Here is a 16,417-nt window from a genome sequence, read left to right as displayed (position 1 = left end):
ACACCCACATCCTATTACCTGCTCCCCATTCCTCACTGGTCCCTCCACTCCAGCCTCACTGGGCTTCCTGTTCCCCCAATGCCCCAAGCATGTCCCCCACTCAAGTGTTCCCCGCGAGGGTATTCACAGGCACTGGTCCCTCTGCGTGTGTTGTTTTCCCCTAGACCTCCCTCCCAGGGCTGGGGTCTTCCACTTTGCTTGGGGCTGTCTGGGCTTGCAGGGTGGGCCGCGGCCTGGGGCTCACCAGGGCAGATCACTCCTCCTCAGGCCCGATTTGCAGTGTACAGAACAGACCAGCACACAGTAGGACTCAGACAGACACAGCAGAACGAGAAGGATAAACCACTCTGCCCCCTGCACCATCAGCCCCTGTCAGCGCCTCAGCTGACACTAGGTCCTGCCTAACTCACCTCTGCCTTCACTGAAGGTCTCGGCTGTCTCCTCTAGTCTTTCATGTGCTGTGTGACCTTGCAAGTGCCTGGCCTCTCTGTGCCTGTCTCCTACCCTGCCTGGAGTGGCCCATGGAACTGACCCTGATTCTGAACCCATGCCCGGTACCCGGGGACTGGACGGCCTTCTGGGGAACCCCACACTTGTGGGCTGTCTCCCCATCAGATCCCCAAGGCCCTTCGAGCTTGCTTGGTAGCACAAAGCTTCGCTACCCGGATGGGCCTGCGTTGAACTCTGCCTCTGCCCACTCACCTTTGGCAGCCTCAGTTCGCTTGGGCAGGTCCAGTGTGTCAAAATTCCGGTCCATCTCACCATCCTTCTTCCCTGGAAGAGGACAGATGGAGGTGAAGTAGACCCTGCAGGGCAGGATGTGCCAGGAGGGTGGACATAGCACTTCCCTGCCCAAGGCCCAAGAGCACCCCCAAGCCTGGGACTGGGCACCAAGAGGCCCTGGGAAGGGCAGTGGTGAGTGTGAGGCCTGGGGGTGTCCCAGCCTTGCCCCCAGCGGTCAGGGCTCATCACCTGTCAGGTGCCAGGAGCCGGGAGCCCAGGCTGGGTGACGGGGAGGTACAGAGAAGCTGAGGGCTAGCAAGGACAAGACCTGCCCGGCTGCATAGTAAAGCAGGGCTGGGGCCAAGCATTCTAGCTACGGGGAAATGCCCGCCTGGCATCAGGACCTGGTCCCAGCTCTGCTGGCGAGGAGACCTCCACCTGCAGGCCGAGCCCCTAGAGCAGCCCCACCTAGCATTTGTCAGCCTCGGCCTGCACCCCTTGGTGAGTGAGCGCACGACTTCCCACTCCCCCTCCTCTCAGATGAGGGAGCTTCCTTTCCTCTGAAAGGCAGCACTGCTCAGTGATCCAGGCTCCCTGTTCTGCCCAGCCTCATGGGGGCTTTGTGTGGTCCCTTTAAGCCACACATCACCTCATTCCCAGGGGCAGACTTTGCTCACTGGGGCCCACGGGGACAGACAGTCCCAGACCCTGCCTCCCACCCCCTCACTCTCCCTGCTCAGCTCCAGCCCTGCCTGGGTAGCTGAGTCTGAGGTTACACAGGAACAGCCCACTGGCCTCCCAACAAGTCCAGGGCCAACATTCCTGCCGTTGTCATGTCCACACAGTTGTCATGGAAATGGCTGCCTAGGGAAGGGACTACTAGGGATGGGGCAGGGCCCTGAGGCTGGACCGCCCTGCAGTCGTCATGGAGATGACCGCCTGGACAACAGGGTGAGCGGCACCTCCCTGGTGCCCAGCGCACCCACCAGGCCTGGACAGCAGGACAAACAGGGACTCACCTTGATGGAACCACTCCTCTGGGCGGCCGGAGGAAGCACAGGAGAGAGGAGACGAGCCTGAGTGGGCAGCGCCCTCCCATGCCCTCCCAGGAGGCCTCGACTTCCCACTGCACACCCCAAGTTGAATAGACGGGTCGTGGAATCCCACCCAGATTACTCTGGAGGGCTGAGTGCCCAGAAGTGGAACAAAAAAAGTGGAGGCCTGGGGTCAGAACAGGTCCACATGGGGGGCAGGGGAGGAGGGCAGGTGCCAGGGAATGTAGATCCTGGAACCTGTACCCAGCAAATGCCGGTTGGGATGGTGTGAAGGCAGGGTGGGCATCTCAAGGTCTTCAGGTGCTCTGTGAACGCCAGGAGGCGGCATCATCTTCAGCACTTTCCACACATGGGCCCAAAGAACCCCTCCCAGAGCTGAGTCCAGGCAGCAGCAGGAACACCACATAGATTCACTCCTGCCCTCCCCTGGGGGGCCCACAGTGCAGATGAGGGAAGGCTGGCCGGTCAGCCGGATGACCCAGGGGCTCAGTACACCCTCCTCGGCAACCTGCTTTCCCACCTGCCCATCAGGAGCTGACCAGGTGGTCTCTAGCTTCTGTGATGGCCATGGGTATGGGGGCCCTTCATCCTGGAGTGGCAGGCGGAGTCCTAGAGTGGTACCCCGTCCCTCCCACACACCTTTGGCCTTCTTGCCACCGAAACAGCCAGCGTCATCCCTCCTCCGGCGCTGGGAGCCTGCAGCACTGCCTGGAGGCCCAGGCTCAGCCTCTTGGTACCTGTCAGCCCCAGGCACCTCCTTGTGTACGTGGTAGGACAGGTTCCGCATGATACACACGCAATTCTCTACCGACTGTGGGGAGAGGAGAGTTGATGGAGCAGGGTCTGGTGGGCAGAGAGGCTGCTAGCCCTCCTGGGGAAGCCCAGCCACAGCCAGTGTACACGGGAGGAACTGGGGGTGTAGAGATGGGGACCCACGTGGCTGAGGACTCCCAGGGAGGGCTGAGGAAGGAAAAAGGTGGGAGAGCCTACTGCATGTAGGACCTCGTCTGGGAGGTCACGGGTGTCCGCTCCAGTGTGGCCACTGTGGGGTGGCCCACACCCAGGGTGCTGCCCCAGACCCCCACACCTATTCCTCCTGTGTTGCCCAAAGGGGTCAGGCCCCCTGGGCCCAGTTCTTGCTCCGTCTCTCGAACCTTTGTAGGAGGTTGTGAGACTGATCCTGCTGGGGCCTGCTAGGCTCTCCCCATCCTGCTCCACTCACCTTGTTGTCCGTGTCCTTCCTGCCCACAGCTGACTGCAGGGCGTGCAGCAGGGCATCCACCAGCCCTTCACATTCCCGGAGCCGCCGCCGGGCCTCTGCGCCATCTGAACTCACGTTCCTGGGTGGCCAAGAGCGAGCCCTGTGACCCCTGGCTCCCATGGGAACTTCCCAGCCAAGCACTCCCCACTCCCAGCCTTGGGGTCTTGTCTTCATCTGTAAAATAGGGTCTGATGCCACCCTGTCAGGGCTATTGAGTGTCCTGACCACTGAGACCCTAGGGTAGAGCCCTAGTCTGCCATGTGTGTGGGGCAGGGGGCCTTCTCTGATCCCAGCAGAACTGAAAGGGGACAGAACGGGGTCCAGAGTCCTGAATCCATGCACAGATAATTCTGGGCTCCCCCTACCCCAGTGGCAGTTCTGGGTTCCACCTTACCCCGTGAAGACCCCATAAAGCCATGGGGGTACATTCTGATGAACAGGCAGGACCCTGGAGACCCAGGACCACCTGTGAGGACTCTGTAGGGATACCCAGGGTGGGAGGGTTAGGGCAGAGGTCTGAGGATGTGAAATGAGGCCTCTGAGGCAGACAGGATGAGGGTCCTAGCTCCCCCTATCCTGGCTGCCGTGGTGATGGGAGCATGGGTCAAAGGTGAGTGGGGCTGGAGACAAAGGGTACTACATGAGACGGTGGCAGACCTTGTCCAGAGGCTTCCCTTGGGGCTGAGTATAATAGCCCCATCCAGTCCCATTCTCAGGACTCAGGCAGGAACTGTAGTGTGGATGTGAAGCTCCTAAAACTTGGGGGGCTAACTGTCTTCCATGTTACTGAGGATATTCCCAGGTACGCACACAGGCTCTAGTGCTTGGCTCCTGCCTCCTTGACCAAGAATAGCCCTGGGCGGCTGCACAGAGAGTGCCCGAACCCGGCCCCCACCCACACCTCAAGCAACCCGATGTGTTCTTGAAGACTGTTGTCCACTCGGCATCCCTTGGCTTGGAATCCTCATTGGGCTCACGCTCCCAGCCCGAGTGGGGCACAATGACCTCATGAGTCAGCGTCTGCAGGCCGTGGTCAATGATGACCATCTTCAGGGGCTCGTAGGATGACAGGTTCCAGAGTGTGCCTGCGGGGCGCCATCAACCAGCCAGTGCTGACCACACAAAGCACTGACCTCCCTACCTCCCCACGTGACCTCGCTCAGGACGTGCCCCAGGTCAGACCAGAAGATAGTGACAAAAGCCGTGAGAGGACCTGGGTGCCCACCCTGGCCCAGGCAAGATGTGCAAAGGCACCTAACAGTACTACCAGCCGGGAGGAAGCACCAGAGGGGCTGGGACACAGAGCAAGGGCTGGTGGGGAGCCTGTGGCTAGACAAGCAGGTGCCTTCTCTTCCCCTATCCCCTCTGAGCCACATGGGTGAATGGCACTACCCCTCCACTGGCTCCACCTGAAGGTGGTCATATTACCCTACCTGGCCAACTGGGTCCCCTAAGGCACAATTCCCCCAGCACAGCTCCCCCTGGAGGGTGGGACCTGGAGGAGTATGGGTACATAGGGGCAGGTGGCAAGGGGGCCTGCCCAAGGGGCAGAGACACTGAGGACCTCTGAGTCTAAGCCATGCCTACCCCCAGCAGCTGGACTCCTGACTGCACGGGTGGGTGGGAGGGGACATCTGTTCCTGGCCAAACCTTGCTCTCCTTCCCCCAAGGGATGACGGTGCACTCACCTGTGACGAGCTCTCGGACCTCGTTGTCCCGGGCTGCCCGCAGCAGGCGCACCAGAGCCGGCACGCCGCCACAGTCCCGGATGGCAGCCTTGTTGTCCGTGTCTCGGCCGTAGGAGAGGTTTCGCAGGGCCCCGCAGGCCCGCCGTCGCACCTCCGCCCTCGGGTGGTCCAGCAGAGCCACGAGCAGAGGAAGGCCCCGCAGCTGCCGCACGCGCCGCTTGACACCCTCATTCTCGAAGCACAGGTGCTGCAGGTAGGCGGCCGCGTTGGCTTTCACGGGGTCCACGGGGTGCCGCAGCATGGCCAGGACCTCCGGCAGCTCGGGGTCCCGCCACCGCGGCTCCTTACGGGCACTGTCGACGGAGGGCGACCGCCGGACCACTCGGTCCAGGCTGCCCAGGCTGCCCCGTTCTGGCTGGGCCAGGGGTGCGGTCGCAGCAGGAAACGGGGGCCGCTCCTCCATCAGCTCGCCGGCATCATCTGCCACTTCCTCGTAGGCCCTGTGCAGGCGGGCAGGGTGCAGGGACGTCTCAGCAGTGCCACAAGGCATCTGCTCCAGAGCTACTCATCCTATCTTCTCTGGAGGACAAACCCAGGAAAGGTGGGGAGAGGCCCATACCATTGATACTTGACCCCAAGCACCGAGCGGGTGCCAAGAGTCCCATGCCAGGCCAGCAAGAACTGACTCACAGCCAGTGACACAGCTAAACGCCAGCCAATGGTTACCAATGGTTATCAGGGCTTGGATCTTCCTAAGATGGGGAGCTCACTCATTCTCACCACCATCAGCTAAGTGCCAGCCAAAGGTTACCAATGGTTATCAGGGCGAGGGTCTCCCTGAGACGGGGAGCTCACTTACTCTCACCACCATGCAACATTCCCCAATTCTGAGCTAAATGCATTTCTATGAAACATCTGTCTGTGACTGGGGTCCTCCTGCCTTCTATCGAGGCCCATCTCTGCATGTGGGATCTGCTGGGATGTGGGGGAAAGAGGTGACCCTCCCTGCACACAGCCAGCCTGGTGGGACTAGATAGGGGCATTCAGGCCACCAGTCCTCCAGAGCACAGGATGTCCTTGTGGGTTGTCACCAGCAAACCTACTTCTTAGGGCAGGGACTGGGGCTAGAAGGGGCCAGGTATCTTGTCTGTGTTCACACAGCATAATCCATACCAAGGGCAGCCCCGGTGGCCCAGTGGTTTAGCGCCACCCTCAGCCCAGGGTGTGATCCTGGAGACCCAGGATTGAGTCCCGTGTCAGGCTTCCTGCATGGAGCCTGCTTCTCCCTCTGCCTGTGTCTCTGCCTCTCTCTCTCTCCCTGTATCTCTCATGAATAGATAAATATATAAATATTAAAAAAAAAATCCATACCAAGGCTGTGGTCATGTTCTCATTCTACAGATAAACAAACTGAGGGCAGAGGGGACAGACCCAGAGTCTACAGCTGGAAAGAGCTGGGTAGCCTAGTTCCTGGGATATAGCTTCTGTACACGGGGTAAACTGAGGCCTAGGGAAATGCAGAGGAAATGCTCTGAGCCACCTACACTCACGTCTTCATGGCCATCTGCCTGGAGCAAGGGTAGCAAGCGTTGGGCCCTGTCACCAACTTCCCTAATGCGCCGGGGCCAACAGGGAGGATGCCCAGGGGAACTTCCACTCCCCCAGAAGCTTCCCTTGCTGCTGTCCTTGAGAGGAGCTGTGGCCAATTCAAACTAACAGGTGTAACTAACGGAGAGCCCCAGCAGCCAGCGGCCGGTCACGGGTGCTCACCTGGCACGAAGGCCACGCCCACACTCAGGCCTCCTCCTCGTGGCAGTGCCGTAGTCCGGCTCCAGCTCCGGGCCGCCCTCATCCTCAGCAGTCAGGCTGCGCGTGTCGTCCTCCAAGCCATACGGCTCCGCCTGGAAGCGCTCGGGCTGGGAGCGACCGGCCGGCGCGGGCTCCGGGCCCGGGGGGAAGGCCTCACGTCGGCCGGGCAGCGTGAAGCAGCCATCGACGGGGCCCGGGCCAAGGGGGCCGCGTGGGGGCCGCACGCCCAGCCCCCGGGAGAGACTGCCGTAGCTGGGGACATCACGGGGCTCGGGGCCGTCGGGAAAGCCGCCCCCGCTGCTGAGGTAGGCACGGGAGAGCGTGGCGGCCGGACCGCCCCCGCGGAGCAGGAAGTGCCGGTCCAGGGGGCCATCTGCGAAGGGGCCTAGCGGGGGGCCGCCGTCCAGCACGGGGAGCCCATCTGGGCCGACGGGCACTTGGCGCACTGTCCTCGTGGTCACCGTCTTGACCGTCTTGGTGACCTAGTGGGTAAGCGGGTGGCCGGTGGGCTGGCTGGGCAGCCTGAGAGCCCAGACACTGCCACCCGGATGACAGGCGGCCCCTGGGAGGCCACTCTCATAATAGAACTGCGGCTGCACAGCCTACTTGCCCACTGCCTCGGTCTGGCCGTACCTTGGTCTCGGTGCGCCGGGTAGTGCCATCTTCCGATGTGACGATGGACACGTGGGAGGTAGGTGTGCCAGGGTCCTCCTCTACTGTCACTGTCTCCTCCAGCACCTCGGGTGCCTCTGGCATGGTGGCCAGTGAGGCCTGGCTGCCCGGGCTCTGCTCCTGGCAACAGGGGGATGGGCATCAGTGGAAGGACCCACAGCTCGCCTGGCCCTGGAGTGCAGATACTTGTGCCGGCCTAGATGCCAGGAGTGCCTTCCTCCCACCCCTGGAACCCATGGACCCCAGGGCCTGTCTCAGCCCCAGCTGGTGAAGACAGCACCCTGAACACCACAGGGCTGACTGGCTCTGTTGCCCTAACCCATGGGGGGCTCCAAGGGGGGTCACCTCCCCCAATCCTGGGGCCTCCTTGGGCTAAGCTGGCAGATAAAGCCCCTGACCCCAGCGTGCAGTCCTGGGCAGCCCTGTCTGAGCTGCAAAGCTCGGTCGGTTGCTATAGGCTCCTGGTGGCCCCAGGAGGTTGGTAGGACCTGCAGGTCGAGCTCCTGACCCTGACATGGCTCACCACCCCTGAGTGGGCCCTCCCGTGTCCTGGGCCTCGTCCCTGCCCCATCCAAGAAACCTTGAGTGCAGACGCCTTGGGAAAACAGTCTCAGTACTGCTCGCTGACTCCCCAGGGCAACACCAGGCCCCCACTGTCCCCAAGGCCAGCTAGACGCCCTCGTGGGACAGAAATACCCAGTTCCCAGAATGCTCAAAATACCCGTGCTCCTTCCGGCCTGGACACTCCAGGGGTGGTGAGTGGGCACAGCTTGGCCCTGCCTCATCTGGGCCAGTGTTTGGTGCTCCCCATTGAGACGCTGGTTGTCTTACCAGAGCCCAGAGATGGGGAATTCAGACCAGGTGTGCCAGGTTAGTCCTCAACAGGGACTCTGGTGCCCCCTCCTCACATACCTCTGTAGGTCTCCCCAACCTGCAGCACCCCTCCCCCACCTTCACCCCTGCAGGGGATGACCATGGTGGAGTTCTAGGCAAGACAGCTCTGGACAGAGGCCCTTTTAAGGCCCATAAGCCTATGGCAGACTTGGAGTAGGGACTGGAGGTTTAAAGAGGACAGGCCAAAAAATAAATAAATAAATAAATAATTTAAAAAATAAAAAATAAAATAAAAAGAGGACAGGCCAGCCCACAGCAGAGCTGAACAGACCCCTGCTGTGCTGATTGGCAAAGGGGTCTGAGAACCAAAGGCCATGTACCCCCAGGCCTCTGACTGCATGGGGCCCTGCACCACACCAACGTCTCAGGATCAGCATCTGGCTAGGATGGGTAGGAGCTGAAACCCAAGCTGCAGTGGGCAGGCAAGCGGAGCACATTCCTGGGCAGCAGGGGCCAGGTCAGCAGGAGGACAGGCCCTGTTCTGTGGCCCAGATGCTGTGCCTTGAGGAATGGGTCCCTAGCTGGGCCCCAGCCCTCTGAGGCCCTACAAAGAAACAGAGCTGAGGCCCAAGGAAGGCCATACCCATATCTGCCTGCCACCAGAGCCCTACTCTGCTCCCAGCCCCAGGCCCAGGCAGTGTGCAAGGCTAGGTGCCCAGAGCTGCCCTAGGGCCTGCTTCCTGAGGTCCTCCTCAGGATGTGAAGTCTCCTCAGCTTGGGGTCCTGTCCTGAAAAAATGCTAAAGCCCCTGATTACTCATAGTCCTGAAATTCTCGGCCCCTGCAAACACTCCAGGGGTCCAAGGAGAGACCCGCACCATGTTAGGACAAGTGTATCCCCCGGGCTCTGGTGACACAGGAAGGAAGTCACAGAATACAGCCTCTGTCCCCAGAAGACAACTGTATGTGATTTCATAAAAAGGGAAACTGAGGCCTAACAGAGAAAGAGGATTAACTGAGACTTCAGAGACCACTAACGGGGAATCCAGGCCTTCACAGAGAAGGTGGCTCTGTGAGGCCACTGAGCTATACCTTACTCTGCAGGCGCCATCGCCACTCAGTTTGGGGCCACAGGTGGAATGCCTGGTGGGGACATGGCCAGGTAGGAGGCATGACGTTCCCTGAGAAAGTGAAGTTAACGCAGACCCTGAATAGGGACATGCTACCAGGCTCTTCTCTGAGGGCCCTGGAGGCCGGGACAGTTCTGGAGCCGAAAGCTCAGGGAGTTTTGTATTTGGCAACTGTGGGAGCAAACCGTGGCAGGCGCTGAGCTCTCTCTCTGCTGCTGGGCCTTGGCGGGCTTCAGGCCACACCCCAGGGGCTGCAGGTGAAGGGGAGGGGCAAGGGGCAAGACAGACAAGAGTGGACCCAAGAGGGGACCGGAGCATCCAGGAGGATCTGCCCCTCGAGTAGACCAGCATACATCAGTGCTCTCAGAGAAGAGCCTCCAGCTCCTTGGCTGGGGGGCGGGGTGAGGAAGGAGGAGAGGAGTAAGCACACCTCAGACCTCAATGACACTCTGAGGTTCACTTTATTCTCACTCTAGCCTGTGATGACAGTCTGCCACAGTGCAGTAGGGGGGACGAAGGAATGGGGGTCCAGAGGAGCCAGGGCCCCTCCAGCAAAGCCTGGCAACCCTGCAGCATCGCCCACTAATACCCAGCCCAGACAGCCTGGTAGTGGGATCCTGAGGCCCCGAGAGCCCCCACTGGCAAATGACCTCAGGGAGCTAAAAACAGGCGATGACTTCACCCAGGCGGGCGGGCAGGCGGGAGCGTGAGTCAGCCGGTGATCACAGGAAGGCCCGGCCCCCGTTAACACACGCCTGGGCACACATACAGATAAGGACCTGGACGTGCGTGCATAGACCCAACAGGGACAGATGCACACAGACACGCATGTGTGAGCACCCAGCCTGGCCCACAGGCCCAAGCACGTCCATCTGCATGCTGTCCTAACAGCCCCCAGTGCACAGTGCCTGCTGCCCCCAGAGGGACTTGCACTTGCTAACCCACCCCCATCATCTCCTTCTGTCTTCTACCCCTGTGTCCAGACTCTCAGCCAACCACCCACTCTGGGGGCCTCAGTGCTGGTGGCAGACTGGGGAATCAGGGAAAGGCCCAAGGTCAACCCGTGCTTTAGGCCTCTGCAGAATCCATGGGGTGTTGAGGTGGGACTATGGACTGGTGACCAGCACACAGCACTCAGTAAAGGCAGCTGACCAGGGTGCCTGCATCCTCATCTGAACTCAAGAGCCTGCTCTAGAGCTGCATGTCCATCCACCCAGGGTGGCACAGCCCAGAGACTCCTGGCCCTGAGGCTCAGACTCCCCCATGCACCCCAGACATGAACACCAGTATGGACACACAACCCCTAGTCCTTTATATCCCAAATCTTGCCAAATTCTGTCAACTGTCTCTTGTCACCCTTCCCCAGCCCTAGCTTCATTCTTGTCTCTCTTCCTGGGACCACCAAGCTGCCTCCCATCACCTACCGCCATGGCCCAAACTGTTCCCTGACACTCCCATCCATGGTCTACCCAATCCAGGGTCTACAGGCCTGCCCAGAGTGGGGCTGCTGTCCAGACCTGGGGTTTCCCATGAGTTGCCTTGAACTTGGGGGCGGGGCCTGGCCCAAGACTCTGAGCCAGGGGCCAGAGTGGCCAGTTTAGATAAACTAAAGAGAGATAAACCCAGCCAGCCACCACTGCTCTTAAGAGGGTCCCCAGAGGCACAGAGCTGGGCACAGTGGGAGGGCCCTTGGCCCTGTCACACACCTGGGGCTCAGCTTCCTCATGAGGAAACAGAAAGCACCCAGCATATCAAGGCCATAGAACAAGTAGGAGAGTGCCAGCCGTGGGGAGTAGAACACAAGATGTGAGCCAACAGACAAAGGGGCCGCCACCTAGGCAAAAGACCACAGCAACCTAGGAGGTATGTGGGCGAACGGTAGAGGGAGGGGACAGGGAAACAAGCCAAGTCACAATGAGGGAGGGGGGCTGGACTGGAGTCCCAGACGCATGGCTCTATCTCACCCACTGCACTTGAACGATGAGCACCCGTGGTGTGTACCATGGAGAACAAACCTCAAGACAGGTACCCCACCCTGTCCATGGTCCCGCCTCACAGATAGGGAATGGGTTATGGTGGGATCCCACACCTGGCTCCCACGATCCCCAGTCCTGACCCATAGCGGACACAAGACAGCGGGCACTGAAAGAATGAATGGAGGGGTGAGGGAACAAACGTGTCCCCTCCCAGCACAGCTGTCCCAGATAGAGTCCAGGACAATCCAGGCTGGCATCTCTCACCAGAGAGCAAGCCCTCGGCCACCACAGATGCACCTCTCTTGATGCCCACAGCCTCTATCCAGCCCAGGCAGATGCGAGCGCACCCCTCCAGAGCAGCGATCCACCTGCCAGGGCTTGCAGTCCACACGGAGTGGTCAAGAGACCTACAGGCAGTGCAAGCGCAGGAGACTGGTGAAGCAAGGTTGCAGGGGACAGCAGAGCTGGCTGTCACCCACCCGAGTTTCTCCAAGCCCAGCCAGCATCCATCAGCTACACAGAGGCCCCAACTCCCTGCAGCTGACCCCTCCCTCTCTGGGGCAGTCAGTGGCCTGAGCCTCCGGGCAGTACCAGAGATGGACAGCAGACAGAAACCCAGCTCCTAGGGGTAGGGGAGGGGTGACCTGGACCCCAATAATCACAAGGGGCCTGGGGCAGTTGCTTCTCCAGTCTGCCTCAGTGTCCCTGACTGTTACTGGACCCTAAGCCCTCTGAGCACGAGGTGCTGGCTGCCCGCAGGCCTCGCTCCGGCTCCTCCCCTCCCCGCACAAGGAGGCTGACTGCCGGGGCTCTCCTCGGAGACCCCTCCTGCCTCCGCACGTGGGCAGGGCCCTCCTCCACCCCTCCCCTCACGTGCGCCGCCGGGCACACAGGGCTCCCATTAAAGCTCCGGAAGCTTCTTCGCAGGTCCCCAGAGTCGGAGCCCGCGCTTGGAGTGTGGAGGGGAGGAGAGCCCCCCCAGGCTCCGGGGAGCCGGAGGCCCAACCCCGCTGCCCCCTCGGGACTCGGCATCCCTCCTGCACAGAGGGGCTGCTCAGGAAGGCCCGACCAGGCACCTGTCCCGGGCGATGCCCTGGGGTGCCCTCCCCCCGGTCCCGGCCTCGCCTCCCGGCGTGGAACCGCACCGCCCCGGGGCGCCCGCGCCCGGTCCCCAGAGACCCCGCCGCCCCGCCCCGCGCCTTGCACACCCCCCGGGCGGCGCGCTCACTCCGCCGCCCCGCCCGCCCCGGGGCCGAACGCGCCGGCCCGGAGCGCAGACAATAGCCGCCTCCGGCCGGCGGCTCCACGGAACAAAAGCGGGTCCTCCGGGAAGGCCGGCGCCCCGCCCCCCGCCCCCCGCCGCCGCGCCCCCGGGACGGCGCCCCCGCGCCCGGCACCAAGTTCCTCCGACCTGTCTGAGTTCGGCCGGCATCGGGCCGGGCTCGGGGGGCGCGGGCCGGTAGGGGCGGCGGCGGCGGCGGCGGCGGCGGCTGACCCGGGCTCGGCTCCGGCGCCTCGGCCGTGCGGGCTCGGGCTCGGCGGACTCGCTCCCCGCGGGGGCGGATCTGGCGGCGGCCACGGCGAGCAGCCAATGGAGCGGGGCCGCGCCCAGGCGGGGCGGGCGGGGCGGGCGGGGCGCGGGCCGGGGGCGGGGCCGGGCGAGGTCCCGCCCCCCACCTGCGCGGGGTGCAGCTCGACGGCCGGGCGGGGCCGGGGTCGCCCCTAACCCCCGTCCCTCCGTGTCCCCTGCGGGGGTGACATCTTCCCGCTGGGCGCTGCCCAGGCCTCGTTTAGCCTCCAGGAACAGAGCTCACAGGCCCCTCCCCCTGCACAGCTAGGGAAACTGAGTTCTGGCCGAGCGGGCCAGGGCGGCCGTCCTGTCCTCTTGGGTAGGCTGCTCATCCCGACTCGGTAAGTGCCCCCCCCCCCCCCACCGCTGATCAGTGTTACAGCGATGTCAGCGCGGCAAGGTCTCTCAGGTCTCCCAGGTCTGACCGCCCCAGGCCCTTGCCCAGACCCCAGCAGGGCCCCCCAAGTGTCTCCACTGAGCTCAGTAGGGGCCTGCCAGATGGACCTGGCATTGATCTACTTTGTCTTGGGTTCTCCCCATCAAGACCCAGAAGTCCAGGGTTTCCCCCACCCTCTGAGGGGTGTCAGAGCAGATCAAATGGTGCATGGGGAGGGCTCAGCAGTTGGATGACCCTGGGTGAAAACTCCTAAGGCCAAGCGGGCCTCAGGCCCTCTCTCTTCCATGCTTTTGATCCACTGCAAAGTGGTGGGTTCGGGTGGGGTGGTGGTGGTATCGGAGCAGCTGGTTCATCAGGACTTCTCCAAACCAGGGTGGCACCCTAGCCTGGCATGAAGGTACAGCCACACCCTGGGGAGTCTGGCTCTGCTGGATACAAACACAGACCCAGAAAGGCTGGGCTGTGCTGGACTGGGGCCCTCTTGGGTCATACCCCATAAAGGTAAGCCAATGGCTCTTGTATCACCAATAAGGTAACTAGGCTCTAAGATGAATAAGGGCAAGGGCCAGTGCAAGGAGGTTCCATGGGTCTGGCAAGAAAGGAGGGCAGGGCCTGGGCTTCCTGCCCCCCTCCTGCTTTGCCTCAGACCCCACTCAGAAAATCCTTCTTCCTGGACATGCCATGTACCTAAGCCATGCCCCCCGAATGCTCAAGCACTCTGGGTATCTATCCACTGCATGTCCCTCCGAGCCTCCATTTCTCCACCTGCACACTGAGCCTCCATTTCCCCACCTGCACCCTGACCACTGGCCCCTGTATCTTCCATCCATAGCAGCCCCACAGGGAGCCATCTGGGACAGAAGCAGCAGCAGGAGGACTAGACTGCGGCCCTGAGGGACTTACGTTTCAGCTGCTTCTGCCTTCTCCCAGATTTCACCTGCTGCTAGTGCCCCAGGCACAAACCCACCTTGGCCTAACCCGGGGCTGACGAGGTCCCTAAAGGTGTCCCAACTGCCCTTCCACACACACAAACACACACTGCTTGAGGGTTGGCTCTACTCCAGTCAGGTGCTGGAACAGAGAGCTCTTCCTGCTGAAGGATTAAAGGCATGTGGCCAGGACAAGGAGCACAACACTAGCTCCTGGCCTCTTGACCCTTCAGCCCCGGCAACCTGCCTTGCTACTGGCCCTGAGCTTCACAGACCCCAGCTCTGACCCCAAGGACCAGCTCCAGGCAGCCCTGGGGCTCAGCAGGTAGGACACCAGGCATCTCCTGCTGAGACCAATCTGGGAAGCAGTTTTGGCATCGGGCTGCTAGGCCTGGCTAGCGGATGGGGCCCCGCCTCCCACAATGTCCCCATCAGCCCTCCGGTCCAGCCACAGCCCTGGGAACATGCTCTTTCCGATCTCACCCTGAGAAAACCATCTCCTCCCAAGAGACAGAAAACCAAGGGCAGGCCAGGAGGGCAGTGGGCGGGGAGAGGTGGTAGCCAGAGGTCTTTAATCCACGGCCCCCAGGAGGCCAGGGCAGCTCTAGGCTATGGGAACATCTTTCTCTAGGGGCACTGACCCTCAGCGGCGCCCTCTGGGCTGGAGGCTACAGCCCTTTCGGGCCTGGGAGGGCTAGATAGAGGGCCTGGCGCCTGAAGGATGGCCTCGAGGTCATTGACTGCCACTGTCTGCATGTGGCCCAGCCGGGCTGTTCCACTCCCTGCCACATCTGGGGGCACAGGCCTCACCCTCTGGAGTGCCTAATATCCAGGGGGTTAGGGGGTGGCTCTTGCATCTAGGCCTACGCTGCCTCAGTCCTGGCCTCCTGTGGACTGGCTCTGTGGCCCACCTCAGCACCAGAGGCTTAGAGAGACAGCTCCCCAGTGGTGGGGGCTGCTGGTAGGTCTTGGCCCTCTGGAGACACGACTTCGGTTCTGATTGTATAGTGTGCTGGGTTGTGTGTGTGGATTGCCCACTGGCAGATGAGACCATCAAGGCTCTGGGGGTAGAGGTCACTCACCAACTCCCCCGACCTGACGTGGGCTACTGCTTCTGAGCCCCACATGCCTTGGCTAGGTGAAGCTAGCCCAACAGGGTCAGTCTCAACCGAGACCAATGCCTTGCTCCCTCTAAGGTCACTCTGTGCAGAACCTGGGGACTCCGTAGGCCTCTGCCCCCTAGGCCTTAAGGGGCGGGGGGAGCAGTAACAGTGGGAGGCCTGCAGGGTGGGCCAGAGCCCTCCTTCTCCTGGATCCTGGGACAGCTCTATCCTCTGCCCTGTGTCCTCAGTCAGTAATAGGAACTCAAAAATCACACCAAACTCCAGGCCTCCCATGTTTTCTTGTTCTGCCCCTGCCACCCCATAAACCAGGTGGTCCTGTGCCCCATCCACACTGGAGGGAGGGGTCCAGGCAACCTTCCTCCTGACTTTAGAGTGCTCAGGGCCTGGCCAGAGAGCAGACTCCTGGGGCTGAGCAGAGGGGCCTGGGCTCAGTTTAAGGGTATTGGCCAGTGGAGAAACTGAGGCTTCTAGGTCACCCTCTGAGCTATGGGCAGAGCCCAGGCCCTTGCTCAAGCCTTCCGTAGGCCTGACTCACTGACACATGTGACAAAGGAGGATACCATAGCAAGGAGACTCCACAGCTGGCAAAACTCTCAGTGTCACCGGGGTGACAGCTGCCCGAACACACCTTGCCCAGCTACCTGAGCTCTGAGGACTCACTTGAGTGGAGGGTGCCATTCTGAGGGTTGGGCTGTGTCCTGCCCATTCATCACAGGGTGTCCTGCACACTCAAGTGAGACTTCCAGCTCCCTTGGGATCCCACTTTCCTCCCCTCCTCAGGGGTTCCAGGATATCTTGCCATAAGCCTTCAATACTGGCTTGTGGTCCACCAAGGCCCCTGGATTGTTTCCCTACTTGGCCATTTTCACCCTTCCGGATGAGTCACTGGGGTATTACCTGCAGGACCAGCTGTTGCCAGGCCATTGGCAGGGGCTGCCCACTGCCCACACCACCACTGCCCATACCAGGCTGCTGGGCACGCTCCAACTGCAGGGCAACATGGCGCCGCTCCTGCTCCAGAGCTCGGGTCAGTCGCTCAAAGCGGGCCTCCTGTTCTTTCACTGAGGCCAGGATGCTGGCAGCCGAGTGCACGTTGCAGTCCTCCATGACCAGGATGCCAACAGGCTGCAGGCAAAGCAGAGCAAGGTCAGGGTGGGGCCGGGGCACAGGCTTGAAGAGGCCATCATAGGCCCCATGCCCACCCCACCCACAGATCATACGACTCGCTCCCAGACCAGAGCATCCAGCTC

At 61.7% G+C, this 16,417-nt stretch overlaps 1 protein-coding gene across 8 annotated transcripts in view; it reads right to left on the bottom strand.

The window, feature by feature from the left end:
- The window catches only part of ARVCF (ARVCF delta catenin family member), a 54,709-nt gene that overhangs the window by 4,730 nt on the left and 33,562 nt on the right, over window positions 1-16,417 (bottom strand). For 3 of the 8 annotated variants that reach the window (XM_025474824.3, XM_049101870.1, XM_025474823.3), the window contains 9 exons: window positions 16,065-16,292; window positions 7,170-7,328; window positions 6,498-7,018; window positions 4,728-5,227; window positions 3,941-4,124; window positions 3,001-3,118; window positions 2,418-2,589; window positions 1,743-1,760; window positions 703-774 (listed from right to left, as the gene is read on the bottom strand). In XM_025474824.3, the coding sequence (XP_025330609.1) occupies window positions 703-774; window positions 1,743-1,760; window positions 2,418-2,589; window positions 3,001-3,118; window positions 3,941-4,124; window positions 4,728-5,227; window positions 6,498-7,018; window positions 7,170-7,328; window positions 16,065-16,274 (1,954 nt within the window). In that variant the 5' untranslated portion in view covers window positions 16,275-16,292. Of the gene's footprint in view, window positions 1-702; window positions 775-1,742; window positions 1,761-2,417; window positions 2,590-3,000; window positions 3,119-3,940; window positions 4,125-4,727; window positions 5,228-6,497; window positions 7,019-7,169; window positions 7,329-12,558; window positions 12,712-16,064; window positions 16,293-16,417 lie in introns of those variants that run through there. The other 5 variants (XM_049101871.1, XM_049101872.1, XM_025474828.3 and 2 more) reach the window with 4 other exon arrangements.

The sequence above is a fragment of the Canis lupus genome, chromosome 26, assembly GCF_003254725.2.
Source record: "Canis lupus dingo isolate Sandy chromosome 26, ASM325472v2, whole genome shotgun sequence".
Taxonomy (NCBI): domain Eukaryota; kingdom Metazoa; phylum Chordata; class Mammalia; order Carnivora; family Canidae; genus Canis; species Canis lupus.
The sequence above is the reverse complement of the archived record's forward strand: the minus strand, read 5'-3'. Positions and strand labels throughout refer to the sequence as shown.